Here is a 26,390-nt window from a genome sequence, read left to right as displayed (position 1 = left end):
TTGCTCTAATTACTCAATTAACTACAATTCAAATATTACAAAGTTAAATGGATGGACTAGTTTATAAATTAATATATTTATTTTAATAATTTACCACAAGAGCCTTTAAAATTCTCCTATTCTAGTAGACTCGATCTCTTATATCTTCATCATTTGCTACAATCATTTTAAATGTATTAAATATAAAATTATATAAAGTATGAATATTTAAAAGTTAGTTACATTATATAACAAGTTTAATCAAGTAATTGAGTCGATAAACAAGTCATTTCTATAGCACTTATTTACAAACTTAAAAAATAATAATGAGTTTTGAGAAAATAAATAATACTAATGAGTCATTTCTAATGCTTTTGAATTAATTCATCGTTTGACGTCTCCCTCCACGTGTTAATTGGGCTTAGCTCGGCCGCTGCCCAGCACCATCCCTCCCGCCCGCCGCCACCTCCTCTATGCGCGCCACGGCTTCCCGCAGCTCAATTCTCCGCTCGGGCTCCGCCGCGGAGCAGTCCACCCCCACCCGAACCAGCCGCTTCATCTCCGGCACCCACGCGGCGCCGTGGGGCCCGGCGACGATCGTGGGGTCCAGTATCTCCGCCTCCCGCCCCTCCCCGACGGCGTACGTCGCCCAGTGGACGACGTCGGTGCCGCCGCCTCCGGCCTTGGCACCGTCGCCGAGGTACTGCGACGGGAACTTCCCGGTGAGGAGCTCGAGGAGGACGACGCCGAGGCAGAAGACGTCGGACCGTTGCGTCGCCGGCCCGCTGCCGGCGGCGACCTCGGGCGCCCGATGGGCCTGCATGGTCATCGCCGTGGGGTTGAGCAACGGCAGGAAGCCGTAGTCGACGAGGAGCGGCTCGAAGTCGGGAGCGAGCAGGACGTTGCCGGACTTGAGGTTGCCGTGCGGCGCCGGCGCCGCCGCCTCCGCCTCGTCGGAGGGGAACTGGTCGTGGAGGTAGGCGAGCCCGCGCGCGACGCCCTTCGCAATCTTTGCTCGCCTCGGCCAATCCAGCGACGCGTGGTCGATCCCTCGGTCGCCTGAAATCAAATACATCGCCGGAGATCAATTGCAAAATCAACCACCGGAGAAATTATAAACGACAAAATTTCATCTTGCCCTCCGAGTTTACAAAATAAGAATAAAGTACTCCTCCTCTCCGTTTACAAAAATTAGATAGAATACGAGGGGTAAAATGAAAATTTCTCAGAGCTTCTCACCGTGGAGGACGTAGAGCAAGCTTCCCTTGGGGATGTACTCGTAGACGAACAGCTTCTCATCCTTCCGGTAATGGTACGCCAGAGGCGGCAGCACGTTGGGGTGGTCCAGGCTCCCCAGCCGCTGGAGATGGCCGTCGAAGGCCTCCTTCCCCATCCGGTTCATGTCCCGCATCCGCTTCACCACCACCGCGACGCCGCTCGTCATCACCGCCTTATATGCCGATCCCATCCCCCCGCCGCCCATCACCTCCGCCGATGCCTTCATCAATTCCGGCAGCCCAAATACCCCCTTCACCTCGTTCACCATCACCAAGTCCCCCGCCCCGCCTCCGCCTCCGCCTCCGTTGTTCTCCGCCGAGCCCATCCTTCGCGACTGCCCCACCTCGCCCTCTTTCGCGATACTCTGAACTCGCCGGAATCTCACCTCTTTCGCTGCTTCCATCACTTTCTCGTCATTCATCGCATCGAGATCCAGCGGCTCCTCTCCCTTCTGCTCCCGCGTCGTGATTAAGTAAACGACCAAGCAGATGAGGAAGACGACGAGCACAAAGATCGCCGCCACCTTCCCGTTGCTCGCCACCACCTCCTTGCAGGGCTGGTCGCCGAACTGTGCCTCCCCGCACAAGTTCTCATTGCCGAGGAACGAGCTCGCGTTAAACTTGGAGTACACATCCGGGATCACCCCCTCGAGCTCGTTGTTCGACACGTTGAAGGCGGAAAGAGACGGCAACACGAGCGCCGGAATCGTCCCGGCGAAGTGGTTGTTCTGCAGCTGGAGCTCCATCATGGCCGAAGCCCTGGACAGCGAGTAAGGAATCAACCCGGTGAAGTCGTTGTCGTTGATGCAGAGCTTCTTCAGGCGAGTCATGTCGTCGAAGAAGTCGCCGGGTATGTCGCCGGAGAAGAGGTTGCGGGAGAGGTAGATGGCCCTGAGGGTGTGAAGGCGGTTGAGGGCCGGAATGCCGCCAGAGAAATAGTTATCGGCGAAGCTCACGGTGCGGAGGTCAGCGAGTTGCGCGAGCGCGTCGACGTCGATATCGCCGGAGAGGCCTACGCCAGCGAGGTCGAGGCCGGCGACGCTGCCTTTCTGGCAAATGACGCCGTCCCAGCGGCTGTCGCAGGGGCCGCCGCCGGTGGAATTGGTCCACGAAGACAAGCTCGTCGCGTTCGTGAAGGAGTTCTTGAGTAGCAGCAGCGCGGCAGTCTCCGGCGACGGCGTGTCGTCGCTGAAGCACGCCGGTGTCAGCACCTGCAAGACTACGAGGAGAAGCAGAGCACAATGGCGCCGGGGGCAGCGGTGGAGGAAGACCATGGCGGCCAAGGGAGGGAGGCCGCTGGATTCTTGCGATGTGTCCGGTGCCTTGTCACGGCCTTGGTCATGGCGGATGGGTGAGAGCTAGAGAAGGAGGAAGGAGGAGGAGGAAGCAGAGTTGTACAAGGACAAGAATAGTTAGACAGACACATACATCGAGGCTGGCATGCGTTGACCTGGTCAACATAAAGTTGTGGTCAAATAATAATTCCAAATTTATAGGCAAATGGTTAAATATTACATAACTTTTGGGATTTTTTTTTTTGTTTGTTAAAAACAGGAAAAAGGAAGTTAAATTATACTTATTACGAGACTATTAAAAGTCCACCCGTCAACTGCTTAATTATATTGTCAAACGAGATTTAGTATGAGGACAATAATTTTTAAAAGAGGAAAACAATAATAAATTTTAATAAATTATCTTTTAAAAAAACTCGTAGCTTTAGCGACTTTTAGTATTTATTATTTTGTATACAATAAAATAAAACAAAACATTATTTATAAATGGAAAATAGAAAACGAGCTCAAATCACTAAACTAATCGACAGGATTGATTGAACAAATTATCATTTAACAAATCGAGAATCAACTCGGGCAAAAACACTAATTGGAAGAACTAATCCTTATTAACCAGCCTAATTATTTATAAATTGCTACAGGCAAGAACCAGGAAAAATCTGAATAAATTGAAACTGCATTTATGTGACAAATTTCAATCATCTCAAACAAAAATGTCGGTCCCTGTAAGATCTTTCCATATCCACAGAATCAAAATATAAATCATACAAAAGGTACTTGGAAAAAAATTTCAATTATCTTGACAACAATGTTCACCTTCAACTATGAACTTACATGATATTAAAGAGGGGGGAAAAACAGAAATGAAAACGAGAGAGAAGTCAGACCTCTAAATTTTGCTCCCTGATTTCATCAAATGAGTTTATGGGCGTGTGTATATTTGATAAACGGTACCAAAATCATGGGCTTAGCGGCAAATGACTCGGCCTTCAGCGTGATGTAATTATTAGTCGGTTGATTGTGTGATGAGATTAGCTTCTCCTCGTTGTCGGATTAGTCACCTAAAAACATAGTACAAATGTGAATTTGATGAGTTGATATCATGATTTTGTTGATGTTTTTGTAATTTTTTTTTCCATGGAAATGGAACTAGATCAGATAGTGCTGATGCTTGTTTCTGTCAATTACTTCAATGAATCATAAATGGAAGGGAAACTATGGGAGAAATATCATAATTCTATCCATCCTTTTTCCTTGTATTTTTCACCTCTTTACTAGCTATTAGATATGTTCTTTTAAGGATCCGATTATTTGGATGGAAGATAGAATGAAAATGATCTTTGTTCATTTATGTGCCAGTTTTAGTCTGATACCCTTAGAACCAATTGATTTCTTTATTCATGCATAGGGTGAGTGTTTTTTTTCCCCCTAAGAATACAAGTTCAATGTCTAGATCTGTGATCTTATTTTTAGACTCAATGAGACTTTCTTTTCCTTTCCTATACATCAATGGCTTCTATACTCGCACCTAGGGTAGAGTGTAATTCCAATAATTTAGTCTCATATTCTTGGTTTAGTTGGAACATTCTCCTTTGGTATTGAAATATTTTGTTATAATATTTTCAACTCATACAAAAAACTGAATCATGTTATATAACTAGAAAGATTGGAATCATGAAGCATATGCAAAGAGTTTCCTTTCACTCACTGTCGACGGGGTCTGTGTGAAAAAAGAAGCTTGCAGCAACAATAAAGTAGCAGAGAATCAACATTAAGCCTTTGAAGTAGTTTGCAGTGCCCTCCTGAAAAAGAAAAACAATCATTATTTGACGGAAAATTGGTATTATATTCTTCCTATTCTGAAAATGTGACAGAAAAGACTGGAAAATTTTTACCGAATTCAAAAGCTTTAAACAAAGTACGAGAAGATGCATATATTGACTAATGAATCCGCGACAGTATGAAATTTTATCAGTACAAGGATTGCATAACATAAATGACAATTATAAGACAGTGAAGTCCAAATCTAATGTCTAATGGACCTCAATCTAAAACATGCTTCAATTTGAGAACCAACCTTTCACCCCCAAGAACAAAAAGAGAGAACCAACCTGTAGCATGAATGCCACAACCAACACTGTAATAAAGAGAGTTGCTGTCTCAAACAACTGAAAATTTAGATCCATCTGTTTCTCCATGAGCCAACCAACAACCACAGTGAAAGGAATCTGCAACAAGAACATGGTAATCCACATCGGTAACATCATATAAAAGAAGGAAACATGGACATTGAAAAATGTTTCATAATCCCATAGGCACCAGAATAGTAATCAATAAGATGATTCATAAAAGTGTGTTAATATAACTAGGCACCAAAATTATATAGCATAAAGATTCAGAATTGCTTAATTAGCAATCTGTTACTGGTGTGAAACTAGAAGTGTGTTTTACTTTTGAGAGGAGCGTCCAACAATGCAAAAAATTGCACATAATAGACTTGAAACTTATCCAAACTTTTTTAATGCTTACTGCAAAGCCTACAGCAGATAAACTTGGAAGCAACAGATAATCTTAACCTCTTCCTTCATCTGAACTGGAATTTAAAAACACATGTTCTAGGTTCATGAATGCCTCCTACTCTCTCTCTATATACCTTTCATTGTATTCCATGGATGATTCGGTGATAAATTTAATAATTACACATTATTTGATATATGGGCAATTGGCTAGAGAATTCAATATATGGGTAGGTGGCTATACCTTTGTTGTAATACAACTCCTAAAGGAATAAGTATAAATAGATAGGTTATGAAAGCATTACCACAAACATGGATATCTGAGTTGATGATCCAATGGCAACTCCTATAGAAATATCCTACAAGAGAAAAAAAAAGAGGTAAGTTGATTGCAATGGGTGTAAAGTAATCAACATTAATCAATGTCCTCCAGATTCCTTACAAGCTTATCCTTCATGGCAAACATAATTGCACTAGCGTGTTCAGCAGCATTTCCGACAATAGGAAGCAAAATTACACTGATGAAGGCAAGTGGAAGGTTCAATGCGTCAGAAGCTCCCTAAACAAAAACAGCAGGCAGGAGGATAAGCCGACCAAAAATTTATAATTTTTTCCATATGAACAACAACAGAATCAATTTGGCAAATTGTACAATGTTTAGAAATAAGGATAGCTAACAAATAGAACTTTACTCCAAATATTATAAATTAGAACTGCATTAAACCAGGATTCACTTGATACAATGGATTGACATAAAAAGGTAAATCAGTAACGTTTACAAGATAGCTATTCACTCAAGGTCTTCCATTTTGCCCTCATTGTCACCTCCAGTGTGCTGATACTAACATTGGCCTCAAAAATGGGAATCTCAGTGGAAGCATCAGCAAAACTGCAATGGAGAGTGTCCGTCAATGATGATCATATTACAGCTCCTCAGAGTTATAAAAAGGAAGGTCCTACGTTCTATGTGTGAACGGAAAACCCTGGGGTTCACAGGTTTTAAGTTTGAAACCCAGGACCTTTTACAGAGGGCTCATGGGTTGCCTTCTCCATCTTCCTCTTCGTGGTCCTCCCATTCATCCTTTGCCATCACTTCTTCCACTCCATCTCCACCCCATCCCCTGATCAATGTTGGTCAGCATCAAGATTTAAAATCTCGAACCGTGCCGAGATTTCGGTCCCAGACCGGAACGATACAGTTTCGGTATTGTACCATGCTGATATTGTTTCGGTATTTTTTTTAATTTATATATAGTAATAATTAGATAAATATGTTTATTGTGTATAATTTAAAAATAAATTATATGCTGATTTTATATAAATTCTCAATTATTAAACAACTTAATATTGTTAGAAAAAATAATTAAATATAATTTTATTTAAAAAAATTGATCTATCAATAACTTGAATTAAATTGATACATTATAATATGTTACCTTACTAATACTAAAAGGAGTGGCGTGAATCAGATGGAAGCATTGGTTCTTGTAACATTCTACTTAGATCAACTCCATAATTCTCCAACATCCAGATTAAATAATCATCTCATGTCATGCAATATTGATATTGATTTCTCCACATGTCTATCAGCGTGTCTCGATACATCACTGGATGTTGGATTTGAACTAGCACCACTGAAATAGGAGCGGGTACAGGAACAAGCACAGGATAAGGATAAGCATACGTCCCCGAGCTCTGGTACGATGGATCACCATAAGATGCATCAGAGTTATAATAAGAAGGTTGCGAGTATGATGAACTTCGACCAGAATCAATCTCAGCTAAACTCTCCCGCATATCTTGATTATGAGTTTTCTTTTGTTTGTCACCCTTATATCAACGCTGATATTGAATAGCGTTACTTCTAACTCCATGATCATAATCTTGAGTTGCATGTGTGTAATCTATCTCACATGTCCATGGCTCCGGTGCTAGAATAGGGGGAACATAATTTTTACCACTAGATGCATCACCACTGTCATCACTTCCATGAGTACTTGCACTGCTATCAACATCACTATCCTCATTTCGAACTTCTTGTCAGACTATAATGTCAAAAGGTGATGAAGTTTCATCACTGTCATCATGTTCTTGCTCATCAATTGCATCGAGTGGATTTTCTCTAATGCTTAATTGTCCCCTTCTTGTAAAAGCAGGAGGTTTACCTTTTTCTTTCTTTTTAGTAAAAATTGCAGGAACTTTGCCTTTGCTTTTGCCTTTATCTATGGACTTTGGTTGAATTTAGGGTTGGGATGTTTGAGAATGTCTAGACCGAGATCCAGAAAATCGAAATTCTTGATCAAATGCTTCATCATTATCTTCTTCCTCACAGATATCTCCTCTATCTTGTATTTTTTCAATTTGTTGAGTAAGAAATTGAGATGGTCGTGGTGGGTCTCCTGCTTCATCAAGTAATGGATTCTCAGCCTCAACAGCGCTCCACCAATCCATCATTGAATCATTTTCAGTTTGGACAAATCCAATATCAAATGGGTCTACATCACCAAACTCTTGTTCTTCATTCTCTTCTGTTATTGCTCTTAGTTGAAGACGCATATAATAATGAACGTAGACCATCTTCTCCAAGCGACGATAAGAAAGACGATTTCATACTTTTGTATGAATGAGGGAGAAAGTTGACCAATTTTTTTCACAACCACTTGAAGATGTTGTTTGTGAGAGAATTCATACTGCAATATTTTTCAAATTTGGAGCTGATCCTCCATATTGTAGCCACCACTCAGCTGTAAGATAAATAAGAACAAAATTAAAATAGTATTTATATTTGTTGACAATAATTAGTAATAATTTTTACTATACTTACCTGCATCCATTTTATATCTGCATGACACTGCAATAGGATCGCTAAAAGAACCATATGCCTCACGAAATAATCGACTTTCATTAATAGTCTCAGCAATTGATTTTCTATTTGTATGCAGTCTTGATATTACATGTCTGAGAGCCACTAATAAATCATCATTTGTGCCAAGATTATAATGGTATTGATATGCCGGATTGAGATAATAACATACGATAATTAAACATATATAATTATTAATAATAATATTAAAGATTCTTTATCATTAAAAAATACGTACCAGCCAAATAAATATATTTTCCCATTTGATTGTCCCATCTTGTAGTGATTATATCAATATAATGTTGATACTTGGTTGGTGATTGTAGACGCCTCTTAATTTCCTCTTTCGCTTCATGAATTAGGCGATAAACGTTGTCCATTTGTGGCTTCTTGTCTATATCAACTTTACGTAGAACAACATACAATGATTCTACTGATATAAGAATCTCTGCGATATAGTCCCAAAATCTGACAGATATAATAATTTTTTGCACCTCCTTACCTTCGGCCGTGTTAGAATATCGAGAGGCCTCCCAATCCTCAGAAGAGAACATGACCTTTAATCAGACTTTTTTCTGATTTAACGACTTTAACAAGAGAAAGTGAGTAACAAACCTAGTCGCTCCTGGTCGCAGAATCTCCCCATCAATAAATTTCCTCATTAATCCATGAACCCAATGATGATTATAGAGGAATTTTGTTAAAGATTGACCTTTTTTCACTACCTTCTTCACTATATCAAGCTTATCGATATCTGCCATTATCAAATGTGCTGCGCATGGTGTCCAAAATAATGTTTGATACTGTTGCTCCAATAACTCTCCAGCCCTCTTAAAGTTCGCACCATTATCTGTAATCACCTACACTATATGTTCTGCACCTATCTCTTGAACTACACTATCTATTAAACGATATATGTAGAGTGCATCATGATAGTCTGTAGTTGCATCAATAGATTTATGAAATATCACCTTTCTATTGCAATATAGTAGAAAGTTGATAATGCTCATCCGTGTAGGTCCTGTCCAACCATCACACATCAATGTAACCCCATATAAGCTCCATTGCTTCTTGCATGATAGGATCCAAGTCTTGATTTCCTCCACTTATTCATCTAAATATAGACCGGCAATTTCATATGCAGTCGGAGGTTGAATACCAAGACCAGATTTTTGGATGTTGGACACTATGCTACGGTAGTATGTGTTGTTTGCTACATTAGGGGGAATATGATTAAAATGAAAAAAATTTAACAATACTTTTACGATTGATTTCTTCTTCTCTTTTGAATATGCATCATCAATCATAATCTGTTTGCTAGCTTGGTGTAGGAATGCTAGTGGATCAATATCAGCAATATCGACTGCACGTCTTCGTCCCATAGAAGGAAAAAAACAACCAATACCACCTTGTGTTGAAGGAATACGAACATTTGCACTCCTTCCTAATGTTGATGCAGTAGTTGAGCCACTTCTATGTCGCATATTTTGCTCATAGTCATATTGAGTTCGAGAGGCGCTGAGAGTTGCTAAAAAGTCTTCATCATTTGGAACTTCACCATGACCTTCAAATTCATCATAGATTGGTTCTTTAGAGCTTCGGCTATCAACAAGTTCACGTTGTTGTTGTTGTTTATGCTTTAATGCTTTTTGCCATCAAGTTCGTCTTTCATTGCACGACGAACTTCTTGAGAAACTTTTGGACAATTAGAAACATTCGGATATCCACCAGCAAGATGTTTTAGACGTGTGATTCCACCACCGCGTCCAATCATATCGCAATGCAAACATTGCCAATGGAATCGATTTTCTAATCGACGTGCGTGTCTCCAATCTGGATCATGAGATTATTGTTTGGGTGCCATTGTCTATGCATTATAAAAAAATTAAGAATAATACACATTTCTAGGTAATGATCATCATTTTATAACGTTAAGAATATATTTATCATTGTAAATTTACAAATTAAATATATAAATTATAAAGAGCGGCTTTCTAAAATTTGAAACAATCTCCTAAAAATATTAATTCACCTTTCTCAATTTAGAATGATTAGAATTGCACAAGATTATAAGTGTTTTATTAGGAATCATAAATATGACAGCATACCTTTATCAAAATTTTTAAAATAAAAGACTTGTAATATTTCTAAACATATTACAAAAGTACAAAAGTTAATATTCAGGGATCCAAATTTTAAATTAACTCTAAGATAAAAAAATATTATCTATAATAAATATATAAATTAGCATAAAGATGTTACTTTATATATAATAATTATACAAATTAATTAATTAATTATTATTTGTAAAAATATAAAATAATAAAAATATCAAAATATAAATTTAATTTATTAGTTTTTTTAAGATTTTTTTAAGATTTTTTATTTTTTTTAGAATATTAGAATATAAATCTGAATTATTATGATTTTTTAAAAAACTTTAAATTAAATTTTAAATAATAAAAAATATTATAATATATATCTGAATTTTTATAATTTTTTTAAAATTTTAAACAGATTTCTTATAATTTTTTAAAATTTTTAAATACAATTTAAAACATTAAAAATTAAATTTTCAGAATATTAATTAAAATTTTAATTTTTAAATATATTTTTTATATATTTTAATTTTTATTGAGAAAATTTAATTAGGATTTATAAAAGCCTGTTTGAAATATCATGTTTATCTTAGGAATTATTATAAATTTAAATTATAATTTATTTTCTTAAACTCACCTAGGGCACACGTGAGGCGGCAACAACGCAATCACGCCGCTCAACAGCAGCGGATCACAGGGGTCCGGTGGCGCCGGAGGCATCCGATGACTCCTTCGACGCCGCCTGCGATGCGTACGAGACGAGACACCGACGAATAGGGGAAATCGTACCTCTGTCACTGATCGCCTCGCCTCGCCGTTGCCGCCTCGCTGTTGTTAATCGATCGCTCGCTGGTATGTTTTATAGGATTTTTGCGAGCGACAGAAGGAATCGATTCGATTCCTCCTATCGCGCGATTTATCGATCGCGAGTGTCGCGCGTGCTGGCGCGCATCAACGCGCGTATCACGCGCTGAAAGCACAGAGCCACGCCCGCACGTATCACGCGCCGAAATCACTGCGTGTCGGGTGCCGATTTCGGCCCGGCGACAGAACGGTAAAAACCGTCCGTGCTGCCCGACACAAAACGGTATTCTTTTCCTTGGTCAGCACCAACTCTCATACTGATACAGTATGTCGGTCATCACCAAATCTCATTTTAGCCTACCACCAATATCCAATGCCAAATCGAGATACTAAGACAGTGGCCATTCCTTTAGGCCTTTCAAATAGTTCTTAAAGAATTGTAAGTCCATTGACTCATATGATTAAAATGACTACCAAAACAAAGCTCTTAGTTTGTTATAAGAAACACATCAGGGTGTGCAGCATTTGTAGAGAAAATTACACTCTTCAAACAATCCACCTGGTGAAACATTGCATCGAGTCACAAGCTCAGATCATGGATTCCATAAATTATGTCTGGAGAGTGTAATGTGGAAAGTAAACACTGTCAGAGGGAAGGTGAATCTAGATGAAAGCTATATAGCCAAATGAGGATTGCTCAACGACGTGCATGTGCAGATACAGATGCAATACACAAATCATTGCAGAAAAAATAGCATGATAAAGCTACTTTCTAAGAAAAAAATTGTTCAATATAATGAACATAAGATTGACATACTTCTATGGCATCAACAAGGTACTCAGAAAGAATGGAGATCCAAAGTGTCAAAACTGCAAGCCATGATATTGCTTCCCACTGGCTCAACTCTGGAGGCTCTTCTTCATCAGAATCTTCACTATGCCCCTCTTCCTAGAAGATGTAACACTACTTCATAATTAAAATATATTTAGTAAAGAAGTAAAAAAAAAATTCAAGCAAACAAGAAGATATATGCCTTTAGATGGTAAAATAAACTCTCATTTTACCTTTTGCTATAAAAAAAACACAGAAAGGGATCAAAGATACAATTATGGTTTTCAGTAGCAAGGCGATAAGGGGCAAAAAGGGGACATAAAAATGAATTTAATTTTTTGCTACTTCTCAATTGATGGCTAACTGAAAGGTATTGACTCAAGAACGAGCTAGCTCAGCAAGTATAGAGAGAATTTTTTTATGGAGATTTATGGTAAATCAAGACAGCAAAGCAGCCAGAGTCAAATCTATTTGTTAGAGTAGGTAGTGAGGAGAGGATTTGGTCAGTCTCATAACTATAATTAAAGGTTCTTAAAATATGCATAAATACCAAGAGACATCTAAGTGACTTGTCATTTTGGATTTGGATTGAGCTCCATCTCGTGTGCTTTAATGCTATTAATGACTGTTGCAGTATCAAATAGCAGTTGTTCCTATATAACAGTCAGGGAAAGGATACGATATAAATAGGTGCAAGATATCATAAACTTAAATTTGGTGTGAGATAACAGCTATTCCTAATCTTACATATCAATCAGGGAAAGCATACGATATATATGTGGGATATCATAAACTTAAAATTTGGCATAAAATATCAGCTATTCCTAATCTTACATATTGATCAGGGGAAGCATATGACATAAATGAAACAATAAGTTGGCTGGGCAGAGGAGCATATATATAATCAAAGTTCCAATTATATCTGCCTAGTCACTCACATCTGCAAGAAAATGAGAGCCTTGTACCCTATCTAGTTAAGTGGAAATAATTATTTTCCTCACATCTGCCTAGTCACTCACAACCTGAGATTGGCTAGTGAGGTCGGAATCATCTCCATAGCTCATAATTCGGTTCTTCATGGTTGCACAAAGCATATAGAAGTGGATAAACATTTCATCGAGGAGAAAATCAACACTGGAATAATATGCATGCATATCTTCATAAACAATTAGTTTATGTATTAACAAAGAGACTACACAAGAAACAATTCAATAAGCTGACTACCAAGCTGACTATGAAAGATATCTTCAAACCAGCTTGAGGGAGAGTGTTGGAAATTTTGTCATTAAAGTCCTTGATTTAGTCATAATTACAGGAATATTCCTGGATCGTTTCTTATATAAATATAGATCGTTAAAATACAAATAAGAAAAAATAGGAAAGTATTTATCAAATATTAGCTTTATTTATTTTCCTTTTCATTAGTTTCCTTTTCTATTGTAAATTATCTCTATAAAAGGAGAGTCGTGTACCTATTCTAGTTAAGTGGAAATAATTATTTTCCTCATATTTTCTGTTAATATGCATGACGTATCTTCTAACATATAAACAATTAGTTGATCTATTAACGAAGAGAATACACTACAAACAATTCGATAAGCTGACTAGCAAGCTAGCTATGGAAGATGTCTTCAAACCAGTTTGAGGGGGAGTGTTGGAAATTCTGTCATTAAAGTCCTTGATTTAGTCACAATTTCAGGAATATTCTAGGATCGTTTCTTATGTAAATATATAGTAAAAGATATACAAATCAGAAAAAATGGAAAATATAATCGGTCAAATATTTGCTTTATTTAGTTTCCTTTTTCATTAGTTTTCTTTTGTGTTGTAAATTCTCTCTATAAAAGGAGAGTCTTGTACCAATGCTAGTTAAGTGAAAATAATTATTTTCCTCATATTTTCTATCTAACTATGGAAATAACAGCTTTGTTGTCACACTAAACCTTCATTGATCTACATCACCTCACAAATTCCATGGGCAACTACTTCTGGCTATCACATTTTGTTTTTTACTTCGCCATGTAACTAGGTTCCCACCAACAAAGGAACAGTAGCCAGATGTTGATCTCCTGTTTGTAACACTCCCTGCCCAGTTTTCATCTGTGTAGGCTTCGACTTGAAGATGTCCATGTTTCCCAGTAGTTTGCATCTGTGTAGACTTCGACTTGAAGATGTCCATGTTTCTTGAATAATAAACTTCTCCCTGAAGTTCCTTTCAAATATCTCAATATCCTATATACGAATTTGAAATATTCTTCTTGTGGTGAGTGCATGAACCAAGCCGCTCATGAGCTATTCGAGGCTCGATTCGATAAAAGCTCGTTTGAGTTCATTTAATGAGGCTCGTTAAGATAAACAAACCAAGCTCAAGCTTCACAATACTCAGCTCATTAGCCCATGAGCATATTCATTAGTAAGCTCATGAATCAACTTTTAAATAAAAAAATAATAGTTTTGATATTGAATTTATAGATTTTACACTTTACTTATGAAAAATATAGACAAATATATTAAATTTATTTATTAGAATAAAATTGTGAATTTTAATAAGAATATTATAATTTTCTCTAAATATATAATTTAGTTTTTAATAAATATTTGAATTTATAATTTATATTTATTAAGCTCGTTTAGGCTCGATAAAAGCTCGAATAAGCTTGTGAGCCATGAATATATTCGTTAAATAAAACTCGAGTTCAGCTCGATTATAAACGAGCCAAACTCAAATATTCAAGAACTCGGCTCGGCTCGGCTCGATTATACCCCTAATGCAAACTGCAAAAGCGATATTAAGCCATGAATGAGACAAGTAAATCAATTTTCCTACGAGTCTCTAATATAGTTCCTTGTCCTTCACTTCTTCAGCCTTAGCAACTTGTAACTTCAAGTTAAGCACAATCGAAGTCTCAACCATTTTACACACAAGCAAACTTGTTTCTCCAAGGAGATCAAGAATATATTTTTTTTTGATAAACAAATATACCTTTCTTGGATCTTGCAAATTTCATTCCGAGAAAATACTTGAGGACTCCTAGATCCTTAATTTGAAATTTTTTTGCGAGTCTCTTCTTTAGGACTGCTAATTTTGTTTCATCATCGCTAGTTAAGATAACGTCATCAACATAAACAATAAAAATAGCAACTTTACCGTGTTTTGAGTGTTTATAAAATATTGTGTGATCTACTTGACTCTGCAAGAAGCCATAACTGATAACAACCTTTCCAAAGTGTTCAAACCACGCTCTTGGTGACTGTTTGAGTCCATATAATGGCTTGTTTAATTTGCACGCTTTTCCACGATCAAGTCTCTTCTCAAATCCCGACGGTAGGTTCATGAACACCTCCTCTTCTACATCACCATTGAGAAATGTGTTTTTAATGTCAAGTTGATGTAGAGGTCAATTTGAATTTACTGTAAGAGATAACAAGACTCTAATAAAGTTTATCTTCGTAACGGGAGCAAAAGTCTCTTGATAGTCAATCTCATAAGTCTGAGTGAAGCCTTTGGCCACTAGTCTAGCCTTGTACCTTTCAATGCTTCCATCAGCTTTACATTTTATTGTAAACACCTATTTACACCTAACTGGTTTCTTGTCTTTGGGTAGATCAACTATCTCCCAAGTGTCACTTCTCCTTAAAACATTCATCTCTTCAATGACTGTTAATTTCCAACTCAAATAATCCAAAGCTTCCTATCTATTCCTTGGAACAAACAAGTGTGAAATCCTAGAAGTTAAAGCTTTATGGTTTTTTTTTTATACAGTATTTGATCGGAAAGATATTTTGCAATAGGATGATTAGTGCAATTTCGGACACCTTTCCTAATTGTTATAGGAACATCGATCAGGAATAGTAGGTGAACAATTAGACACAATGGGAGGAATCAAAGCTAGACTTGGGATAGGGTTACTTGAAATTCGGTGCAGCTTGGATTTTCAGACTGGTGTTGTGTAGGCTTGATATTCGAGTCTTTATTTCTCATATGAAATCCCTTCCTAGTATAAACCTGAAGCTCAGAACTCAAATCCTGGTGATCAGTTTAAAGTATTTCTCCCCTTGATCGAGAGTCTCTGATACTAGGTAGTAGAGGTAAGTGACTATTTAGAAATGTCCCCAAAATTGTCTTTTACTTCACTTGTCGCCCCTGAAGAGAATTTTTGGTCAAATAGGACTTTGTTTCTAAAAGTGAGACATCCATGTTCACATAATTTTTTTTTGTTTGAGGATCGAAACATTTATACCCCTTTTTGTTGAACGAAACCCCAAGAATATGCATTTTATAGCACGCGGTTCAAATTTTGAACGAAATTGACATAGAATATGAACATAGACAATACATCCAAAAACTTTGACAAATAAATCATAAAACAATCATATTTCAGGAAAAAAAATTTAAGACAATCAAGAGGTGTTTTGTATTCTAACACTTTTACATCCTATTTATCAAATAAGAGGTTGTTAAAATTGCTTCACCCCATAAATACTTAAGAACATGCATGTAAAACATTATGGCACGTCCTATTTTAAGTAAATGTTTTTTTTTTTTTCTGCAATGTCATTTTGTTGAGGGGTATCCTGGCAAGTAAATTGATGAAAAATGTCTTTTTCATTCAAAAAATACCAAAGCGTTCATTAAAATATTATGTTCCATTATCGGGATGTAAAATATAAATTTTGGTTTGAAATTGATTTTCAATCAATAAAAATTTTTGAACAAATTACTCACTTCAGATTTTTTTTTATTCATCAAATAAATCCAACATTAACGTGTATGGTTATCAATAAATGTTACAAACCATTTTTTTCCAAAAAGAGTAGTAATTTTAGATGAGCCCCAAACATCACTATGAATCAAATAAAAAAGTTTGGAGTCCTAGTAAATCTTTGGCAAATAAGTTGAACAATGAGATTTTGCAAAAATACAAGTTTCAAAATAAAGAAGAACAATCAATGTCTTTAAATAATTCTGAAAATAAGTTTTTTAGATAAAGAAAGCTAGGATGTCCTAGTCTATAGTGCTTCTCGAACCAAGTTTGAACTAATACTATAAAAGCTCTGAACTTTTTTATTACGAACAAGTATTTCATCCAAGTAGTAAAGACCTTCAATCATCCCAGTATGCCAAATCATCATCCCTAAGTTCTAGTCTTGAATTTCACAATGTGATTCAAGAAATATAATACGACAATTAGAATCTTTAGATAGTTTACTAAGGAAGCAAAAGATTATAGGCTAATTTAGGAACATGAAGAACAGAATTGAAATTAATTTTCTTGGTTAGTTTAATAAGTTGTTTTTATGCAATAGGTGAAAAACTATCATCAGCAATTCTAATTTTCTCATTTCCCAAACAAGAGAGCGCAACTAGACATGTGATCTGAGGCTCTAAAATTTATGATCCACGGAGAGGAGTTTAAACAAGAGAGAGCTTTAGGCTTGCTACCTGTTTGTGCCAATGAATAACATATAAGAAGTTGGATTTTATCAACTTCAAGAATTGAGCAATCTACTCTTTGTTGAAGAGACCTAAGTCAACTTCATTGGTAGTAGGAATCCACGATTCTTCTCTCCTTGCTTGCTGCTTTTCCAATTGGCAGGTTTGCCATGAATTTTCCAACATGTCTCACGTGGATGGCGAGACTTGTTGCAGAAATCGCACCAAACCCGTGGCTTATCATCAGACCTGCACTGGTAAGTTGCAGCCTTGTAGGTAGCATCAGTAAATAAGGCAAAATTTTCAATTGACTCACTGCACTCCTTTTTCCGAGCATGACACTCCTTTGGCGTTCTTCTCATCTGACTTGGGTAAATAGTTCACCAATGGATGGGAGAGGAGGTCTCCCAATAATCCTTCCTCGTACTTCATCAAATTCGACGTTGAGACCTACAAGAAATTTGTAAATACAGCCGTCTTCCATAGTTTTCTTGTGATGGTTGCAGTCATCAGCAAATTTCCATTCGTATGTGCTGAAGAGGACAAGATCCTGCCACAATCTTTTCAACGAATTGAAGTATTTGGTGATGGAATCATCTCCTTGACGAATATCCCCCATCTTTAAAGTCAATTCAAAAACCTTAAATTGGTTACCAAGGTCAGAATACAGTTGACAAACATTATCCCACAACTCTTTTGCATAGGATAGCACATGTAATTGGTACTTATAGCCTCCTCCATGGAGTTGACTAGCCATGTCATAACCATGGAGTTTTCAGTGTCTCATGTGGCATGCAGCGGGTCCTTAACAGTAGGAACCTTCTTGTCACTCGTGATATAGCCGATTTTTCCTTACCCACGGATATACATACGGACGAATTGCAACCACCAGAGGAAGTTGTCACCATTCAAGCGGATGGTGGTGATTTGGACTGAATGAGAGTTGGAATGGTGTTGCAGGGTCTCAGAGGATTTTACCGTGAAGGTGGCTGGGTTGTAGTGGTTTTGGACGTGACTTCTGACATGGCTATTACAATTTTATTGTTGTTGTATTTTTTTTCCTTTTTCCTCAGATACCAAGATAGAAAATACGAGGAAAATAATTATTTCCACTTAACTAGAATAAGTACAAGGCTCTCCTTTTATAGAGAGAATTTACAATAGAAAAGGAAACTAATGAAAAAAAACTAAATAAAGCTAATATTTGACAGATTATACTTTCCTATTTTTTTTTTTATTTGAATATCTTTTACAATCTATATTTACATAGGAAACGATCGTGGAATATTCCTGAAATTATGACTAAATCAAGGACTTAATGACAGAATTATCAGCTATTCCTAATCTTACATATTGATCAGGGGAAGCATATGACATAAATGAAACAATAAGTTAGCTGGGCAAAGGAGCATATATGTAATCAAAATTCCAATTATATCTGCCTAGTTACTCACATCTGCAATCGGATGGTAGCTGTCTTGCTGACTCCTGAGTTGGAAAAAAAGGTAACTTGCGTATGCGACAAGCATAACACCACTGCTAAACCTCGAAAGGGCAACCTCTGACTTTCCATAGTGCACCTCTGATCGGGTGAAGTGGAGGACAGCAGGAAATGTTAAACCCATAACAGCCATCAACAATAGCCCCGAGTTTACAACAGCAGCAGCCTAAGACGATTAAATCTACATAAATATCAATTACCATAATACAACCATCCTAAATTTTGCAAAATGTAAACATTTGTTAACCAAAAGAACTACCTTGTCGAAAATTTGATCTTTTTTGTTGTGAATAATTCCACCAGCAAAAAAAGCGCAACCAAGAACTAATAGCATATTTGATAATATAGAGCCCAATAATGATTGCTGCACAACACGGATCATTCCACTTTTTAGTGCATATATAGCTATTATCATTTCGGTTGCATTACCAAAGGTGGCATTTAGCAATCCTCCAACTGCAATTGCAAAGCAAACAAAAAAACAGTTAACATGTTATATTCATCTAACCCAAAAGGAAATTAAAAAAAAAAGAAACTCAAAGATATTTTATGGCAGAATTATACGTTATAGTTAGATCTAGCTTACCTGTATTACCAGTGTAAGCAGCAAGCTGCCTGTGAAATAGAAATTCTGAGTACATTTGATGAAAACAATATTGCAAATACAGAATAACTTACTCTGTTGCATATCCTAAACGCTCAGCTAAAGGAATAATACCTATCAAACTGAAGAAGAAAACTAATCCCTGAAATGAGCAGAAAAGGAATAATCAGAGAGATGATTTCAGGATAATATCCCAGGGAGTGGAAAATAAGATATATGATTGACCTTTCTTAAATAGAGAAGATTAGCTTTTTTGCAATTAGGTTCTGATAATTGTTATTTCAGTTGGTGATTAATTGTTGTTCTATATTGAATCACCATGGTCAGACTCAGAAATCACTGATTAATATCATTAATCAGAAACAACTCCCATATGACATTTGTTTTATTTTCATGGCGACCAAGTAGTTGACTAAAAAAACTTCCTAGTTTAACTTAAGTTTGTCGATATTTTTATGGGACAAAAAAAAATCATAAAAACAAACGGAAATGACAGGTACAAACAATATCTGAATTTTGACTTACGTGATTTTTGGTGAGAAAGTGGAGAATGATCGACAGAGGTCCAAATGGTAGTAGAATATTAATTTTTGCAGAGAAAATAACAACTTTAATGCTCTTAGAAAGTCCAATGAGTATTCTCCAGAAGGTCCTCAAATAAGCAACATTTGAAAGAGGCCTACTATGGAGTATCTCAGAAGCAATAATCTTTGTGGACGGTAATGATGAATTAACAATTGTCTCCACCTCCATTGCAAAACCTTCCCTTTCATCCACAGGTCTCATCTGTATAATTAATCCATAAAAAACAATCATATTTTGGAATCTAAAAAAAAAATCAGTAGTAAAGATTCTTTTTGCAAAAAATACGTCCAAATGTTTTCTTTCAGAAATGGAAGTGGTTGAAGTAGTGCTGAAAAGAAATAAATCCAATAGCGGACTAGGCACTACAAAGTTCACAATATCATAAGGATAGAATCTTCTGGGCCCATCTATGCACTACAAAGGAACTAACCAACTTAATTTGCAAAGAATGGTTGCAATATGTATACTTGTATCATACTAGAATCAGTATCAAATGGATGTAGGCTCATCTGGAATACTGATGATGGGAATAAATCATTGATTACAGTCTAAGAAAAAGCTCTATATCATAACTCTTGGTCGAGACACCTAGCTTGGGGTATTAGATTAAAAAATTGAATCAAGAAAATAAATTTTGAGTTTTAATCAATGAAGGAAGGGGCATCAAACAAGCAACTATTATGTGAAGATGCCAAAGATTCAAAAAGAAAGAAAAAAACAATACAATGGTCACATGATTGTCCACATCATTTGTAAACTAACATAGGCAGTGACTAACTGGGCAAAAGGAGAGAACTCTTATAAACAAGAAGTCTCAGCCTCACAGTTAAGGCTTCAATTCCTAAACGAATCTTATTTGGCCATCAAAGGATGACTGCGAAGAAGCCATTCAATCATTTCTCTTTATCATGGAAGTTGCTCCCGGGAAACAAAGTAGGTTGGCGCTAGAGGATTCAGCAATCGGCATGATCTAAGATTCTTTTAATTGCTACACCAAATTTCTGAGGCACAAGATATTGAGTCACAGATCCACCTTCTTAATGTCAACGTGAACTCAATATCTATCGCCAGGTTTCGGACATTCATTTGGTAGTTGTAAAATTCAGTGTCTGCAAGCGTTGTATATCAAAACTGAGTATGATTCTAAAGCCAAAAATGAACAATTCAAGCCCAACAGAGATCTACAAACGGCATGGAGATAGAAATCGGAAACAAAATAAACCAAGCTACCATTTTTCACTCTTTGCTCTCTCGATCGAAGGAGATCGAAGAGAAGGTTCAGCAAAGCGAAGCGAGAAGCAAATCGATATAAACTGAGACGAAGACGAAGCTTTGCTACAATACTTCAAATCAAATCAAACCCATCTCTTTCCCCGCTACCGCCGTTGATCTGGATTTCTGCCCTTTTTTCTCTTCAAATTTGGAGAATTTTTTTTTGGAACATCGCCTTCATTCTAGGGATTCGGCTCCACTTGAACAAGGACGGCAGAGATTTGAGGACGCGCCAACTGGAAGCTTCTGCGAAACTTCGGGGGGAGCCAAGAAGTCGCCTCGGGCCCGATCTTGACCACGTCAGATCAGCTGTCGCTGTCTCACCCAAGCTCGACGTGTTCTCCACCAAGGATAAGTGGGACCACATGAGGGAAAGAACTACATTTCCCGGTCATTTGTGAAAAGTGTGTTTCGTGGACGAGAATTTACAGCGGATAGTTGCGGTGCAGGCCTAAGTCTTAAGAGTATAATTTTTGATAATAAAATTATAAATAAATAAATGTGCTTCTGCCAACGAGTTGCCTTTCACGGTCATCAGCGGGTTGTCCCTTTCTTGGCGTGCCACGTCAGACCTTAGAAGATTCTAAGGAGTGGAATGCAACAATGACTGTGAGAATCTTTGGGTAGATGCGTCAAATAGATTCTGTTGGGTGGAGGTATTTGCTTAATTACGACAGTTTTTTACAGAATTTGGTAGATAAGATTTTAAAATACTTAAAGAATGTATTATAATTTTAAAATTATTAAATTATTTTTTTATTTTTTATTTTACCCTCGTCTTTAAATTAATTGGACTGTAAAAATAAATTAGTCGATTGATTTTTTTTCAGTCAAATCTTTTTCATTCTATTTAAAAAATTCATCAATCCATTTTAATCAAAATTGGTTAATGGACCAAAAGATCTCGAAATGATATAAAATCAGTTCATATATGTTCGTTCAATTTTGCTGATTGTAAAATTACTATCAAACATCAATTTGATCCAATGTATTGAGAGTGGTGATTTTTTAAACATGAATTAATTTTTAAGACACATTTGTATTCAAAAAATTACTACCCTCAATATATTAGGTCAAATTCATATTCGATAGCATTTTAATAATCAAGAGAATTAGATGAACACATAGGAACTGGTTCATATCATTCCGAGATCTCTAGGTCCATCAGACGATTTTGCCGAAATCAGCTGATGGACCTGTAGGATCGGAAAGACGCTAGGGGGATAAATAATGATCGTCGAAAATCGAGAGCGAAGTGAAGTACGCAGCGGAAAAAAATAAAACAATACTAACAAACCAAGTTTTACTTGGTTTAAAGCCTTCGACAACTCATACTTCAAGGCTTGTACTCGTCGAATGTTTTTATTGGGTAATCCACTAATAGTTCGCAAAATGTGTTACAAGAGTTAAGTACAAAAACTAAAAATAAAAGTTACCGACAACAAAGAAAATACGAAAAGTCTTGGTCGTCGGTTGTCGGTTGTTGGAGGAGCTTTTTCGGAGTACCGAGCAGGAGAGAAACTTGTATAGTTGTTGTTCTGAAGCTCCTGGTCGAAGGACTTTAAATAGGTTCATTCCGAGTGCCTGGAACCCCTCCGGGTGCTTGGACCACGTGGCTTGATCAATTGATACACTCTACATCAGCTTATGGATGATTTTTCGGGTCCGGGAGTCTTGACCAAGTCCAGGCGCCTGAACCGCTAGGTCACCCTAGGCACCCACTGTTGGATCGTGAAAGTTGATAGAGGGGGGTAAATATCGATTTAAAAAGTCAAAAAGAAGATTGAGTACGCAGAGAAAAAAAAAAATTAAAGCAACGCTAACACAAGTAATTTTTTACTTGGTTCGGAGCCTTGGTCGACTCCTACTCCAAGGCTCACACTCGTTGAGTATTTTCGTTAGGCAATCCACTAGCAATTCGAAATATTACAATTGAAAGTACAATTGCTTTAAAGGAAAAATACCGACAACAATAATGAATGAAAAAGAAGCGCGTTGTCGAAGGAGCTTCGCAGCGTCGCAGGAGCACAATACGGCAGAGTAAGTGTTGGAAGATCTTGTTGTTCGTTGTTCTTTGCTCCAGGGTGCATCCTCCTTATATAGGAGGCTTCGGGCGCCCGGATCCCTTCCGGGCGCCTGGAGTGTGACGTAACTCGTCTAACCAGAGTGCTCCACGTGGCGTCGTACGTCGAGGATAACTTTTGCATTCCTAGCGCATGAACCTTTGTTTTTTCAGCAATCTACAAAAAAAATTGGTCCGAGGCAAAATACAAAACTACCCTACAAAACAAAGTATTAGTTCGAGGCAAAATGCAAAACTATTAAGTTATAAGAGTAATAAAAGCAGTAATTAGATTCCGTCTCCTCGAGACCGGAATCTAGTGACAATCTCAACTTAGATTTCTGAAATGGATCTAAGTTGGATTGACGCCTAATATTCCCTTCACGGGAATACGTTCTCACAATCACTCCCTTCCAGTGACTTATCTTAACTTACCTGTCAGACGTCTGGTCAACTCTGCAACCCGTCTGGACTTCGTGCTAGACATCCGATCAGCCCTTCGACCCGTGTGAACTTCGTGCCAATTATCAGGTCAGCCCGTCGACCTAACTGGACTTCGTGCCAGACGTCAGGTCAGCCCTTCGACCCATCTGGACTTCGTGCCAGCTATCAGGTCAGCTCGTCGACCTAGCTGGACTTCGTGCCAAACGTCAGGTCAGCCCGTCGACTCGTCTTGGCTTCTCCTTCACACTTGGTCAAAGTGTTAAATCAATATGAAACTAACTTAGTCTACTTTGTCATTCATCAAAACTTGAGTTAGACCGTTAGTACTAACCGCACCAACAATCTTCCCCCTTTTGATGCAATGACAACTTGGGTTAAGTTAGTAAAAAAGATACAAGTAAAACAAGAAATTATAAGGTTTTTAAGTTAGTCTATATTTTGTATTTCGTTGTTTTATTTTAACTACCTTAAACCACCTAACCCTCTCCCTTTAACATTCATCAAAAATAACACAGAAAAAATAAACAATTAAGGAAGTAAAAGAAAATGTAATTAAGAGTTTGAATTAAAGTGACTTGGGGGAGTTTAAACATAGAAAACATTTTAAAAATTTTGCTTTAAACATTATCTTTTAACCTTTGTAAAATAGTTAAATTTTGAAAAATAGCTAATTTAGAAAGATAACTTATTAATGAGTTTACAAAATTAGAGTAATTTTCAAAGACAATTTTTGTAAAATTAATTTAATTTTAAAGTAAGGTTTATAAAAGCTAATTTGCAAGTATACAAATTTACAAAAGTGAATTCAAATTTCAACACTATGTGGATAAGCTCAATTTTTAAAATTAAGTTTGTAAAATCTAATTTTATAAAAGTAAACTTTTTAATATCCAAATTTAAAAAGTTAATTTTTATAAAAGTTAGTTTTAAAAAATAGGTTTATGAAATTAGATTTGCAAAAATAAGTTTATAACATCATATGTTCAAAGATAAGTAAAAGAAACAATTTTAAAATATTTTGAAGGAAACATTTTAAAAAAATAATTTTACAAAATATTTTAGAAAATAATTTTGTTAAAATAATTTGAATTAATCCTCCCTGAACCTGACATTATTTTAAAATAAAGCTTTTAAAAATATTTGCTAAAAATATTTAAAGTAAGATTTTCAAAGTATATATATATATATATTTTTAAAAAGTTGAGGTAGGATTTTCTAAAGAATTTTTTAAAAAATCCATAAAATTTTTAAATAAAAAACTTAAGGAAATAATATTTTAAGTAAATTTGATCCTCTCCTGAATTTGATACTCCCTTAATCTATTACTCTGCCTTAATTTATCTCTCCCCCCTTAAGTTAACACTAAGATTTGGGTATGTTAACGTTCAAGACTTTAACATATTTTTCTACCTAAGTATTTAGGGGATTTAGAGTTAGTAACACTTATATTTATAAAGTATAATTTTTTTAACATAAGTATTTCTATATACTTGGTATAATTGTTTGATTAAAATAAGATTATTGAAATTAATCAATAATTAATTATTCTAAGTAAGTAATTTGATACTAACTCAATAATAGTTAATATTTTTCAATGGTTTATTGATTAACTTTTATTTTACTTGACTTATTTAGTATTAATTTATTTTATATTAATTGATTGAAAATATTAGTTACAATTTTTTTTTACTTAAGTTACGTTGAATTAGGATTAGATAAGTTTAGAATTAATTTTAATTTGTTAGAGTTATTAAACAAAGTTAAATAATGCTAAGGTTCAATTGGAGTCAATCTTTAATTATGATAAATTATGATTTAATTAGAGTAAAGTTAAGATTTTGATTAATGTTGAAATTAAGATTGAGTTAAATTAAGTTTTAATTAGCATTTTAATGTAAGGCTAATTAAGTACATTAGAGTACAGTTAATGATTTAAATTTTTTACTTTAATTATTTACTTATTAATTATTTAATCAAATTTTAATTGTTTGTTAAAATTTAAGTTTTAAATTAGTTTAATCTAGTTTAATTTTAAATGGAGTTTTAAATTTCAAGCTTAAGTTCAAGTTTAAAGTTCAATTTTAAATTGTAAATTAAGCTTTAATTTTAGATTCAAATTTAAGTTTTAAGTTTCATTTTTAAGTTAATTCAAGTTTTAAGTTTTATTTTAAGTTAACCAAATGTTAATAATTTCATTAGGATTTAGATTTAGTTTAACTTTAAGTTTACTTGAAATGATTTTTAAGTTAAAATATTTTTTTAAAAAAAAACTATTTTTTAAAAGAATTATCTAAAACAAATTTAAAATTTTTTTTTAAAAGGATTTAAAATGACTTTTAAATCATTTTTAAAAGAATTTTTGAAATAATTTAAATTAAATTTTTAAAGAATTTTTAGAAGTATTTTAAAATAATTTTTAAAAATATTTTAAAATAATTTTTAAGATAGTTTTTGAAATAATTTTTAAAATAGTTTTCAAAATAATTTTTAAATATTTTTTATGATAATTTTTTTTGAAATAATATTTTAAAATAATTTTTAAAATAGTTTTTAAAGTTAAAAGATTTTTAAAATAAATTTAAGTTAATTTTTTTTGATAAAATAATTTAATTTAATTTGAATTAACTTAATTTAATTTTATTTTAATTTTATTTTAATTTTATTTTAATTTAGTTTTAATTTTAATTTTAGTTTTAATTTTAATTTTAATTTTAATTTTAATTTATTTTAATTTATTTTAATTTTAATTTTAATTTTATTTTAATTTTAGTTTTATTTTAATTTAATTTAATTTAAGTCCTTAGTCTTCTCACCCGATGTAAATTT

General features: G+C 35.5%; 2 protein-coding genes across 2 annotated transcripts; both read right to left on the bottom strand.

Moving 5' to 3' along the window:
* Positions 1–93: 93 nt before the first annotated feature.
* Positions 94–3,571, bottom strand: LOC121988678 (pollen receptor-like kinase 3). Its single transcript, XM_042542230.1, has 3 exons — positions 3,436–3,571; positions 1,219–2,706; positions 94–1,038 (listed from the first exon to the last, which is right to left on the bottom strand). Exons 2-3 carry the CDS (start codon positions 2,528–2,530, stop codon positions 401–403), a joined length of 1,950 nt encoding a protein of 649 aa, XP_042398164.1. The 5' UTR covers positions 2,531–2,706; positions 3,436–3,571; the 3' UTR covers positions 94–400.
* LOC121988676 (vacuolar cation/proton exchanger 3-like) lies at positions 3,326–21,269 on the bottom strand. Its single transcript, XM_042542228.1, has 12 exons — positions 21,017–21,269; positions 19,727–19,987; positions 19,276–19,343; positions 19,184–19,212; positions 18,857–19,053; positions 18,551–18,763; positions 11,648–11,779; positions 5,507–5,623; positions 5,370–5,423; positions 4,660–4,776; positions 4,257–4,350; positions 3,326–3,609 (listed from the first exon to the last, which is right to left on the bottom strand). The coding sequence occupies exons 1-12, from the start codon at positions 21,017–21,019 to the stop codon at positions 3,602–3,604; spliced, it is 1,293 nt and encodes a 430-aa protein (XP_042398162.1). The 5' UTR covers positions 21,020–21,269; the 3' UTR covers positions 3,326–3,601.
* Between the last annotated feature and the right edge of the window lie 5,121 nt (positions 21,270–26,390).

Source organism: Zingiber officinale, chromosome 6B (assembly GCF_018446385.1).
Source record: "Zingiber officinale cultivar Zhangliang chromosome 6B, Zo_v1.1, whole genome shotgun sequence".
Classification (NCBI taxonomy): Eukaryota; Viridiplantae; Streptophyta; class Magnoliopsida; order Zingiberales; family Zingiberaceae; genus Zingiber; species Zingiber officinale.
Note: the sequence above shows the minus strand (reverse complement) of the source record. Positions and strands in the feature narration are given on the sequence as shown.

Bases quoted from the DNA above. Each gene is read 5' to 3' on its own strand.
- LOC121988678 (XM_042542230.1), bottom strand. From the start codon at position 2,530: ATGGTCTTCCTCCACCGCTGCCCCCGGCGCCATTGTGCTCTGCTTCTC. The intron at 1,039-1,218 runs GTGAGAAGCTCT...ATTTGATTTCAG, and splicing joins CTTGCTCTACGTCCTCCACG to GCGACCGAGGGATCGACCAC.
- LOC121988676 (XM_042542228.1), bottom strand. The intron at 19,054-19,183 runs GTAAGCTAGATC...TTGCAATTGCAG, and splicing joins TGCTTACACTGGTAATACAG to TTGGAGGATTGCTAAATGCC. The intron at 4,351-4,659 runs GTTGGTTCTCTC...TTTCTTTTTCAG, and splicing joins TTGTGGCATTCATGCTACAG to GAGGGCACTGCAAACTACTT.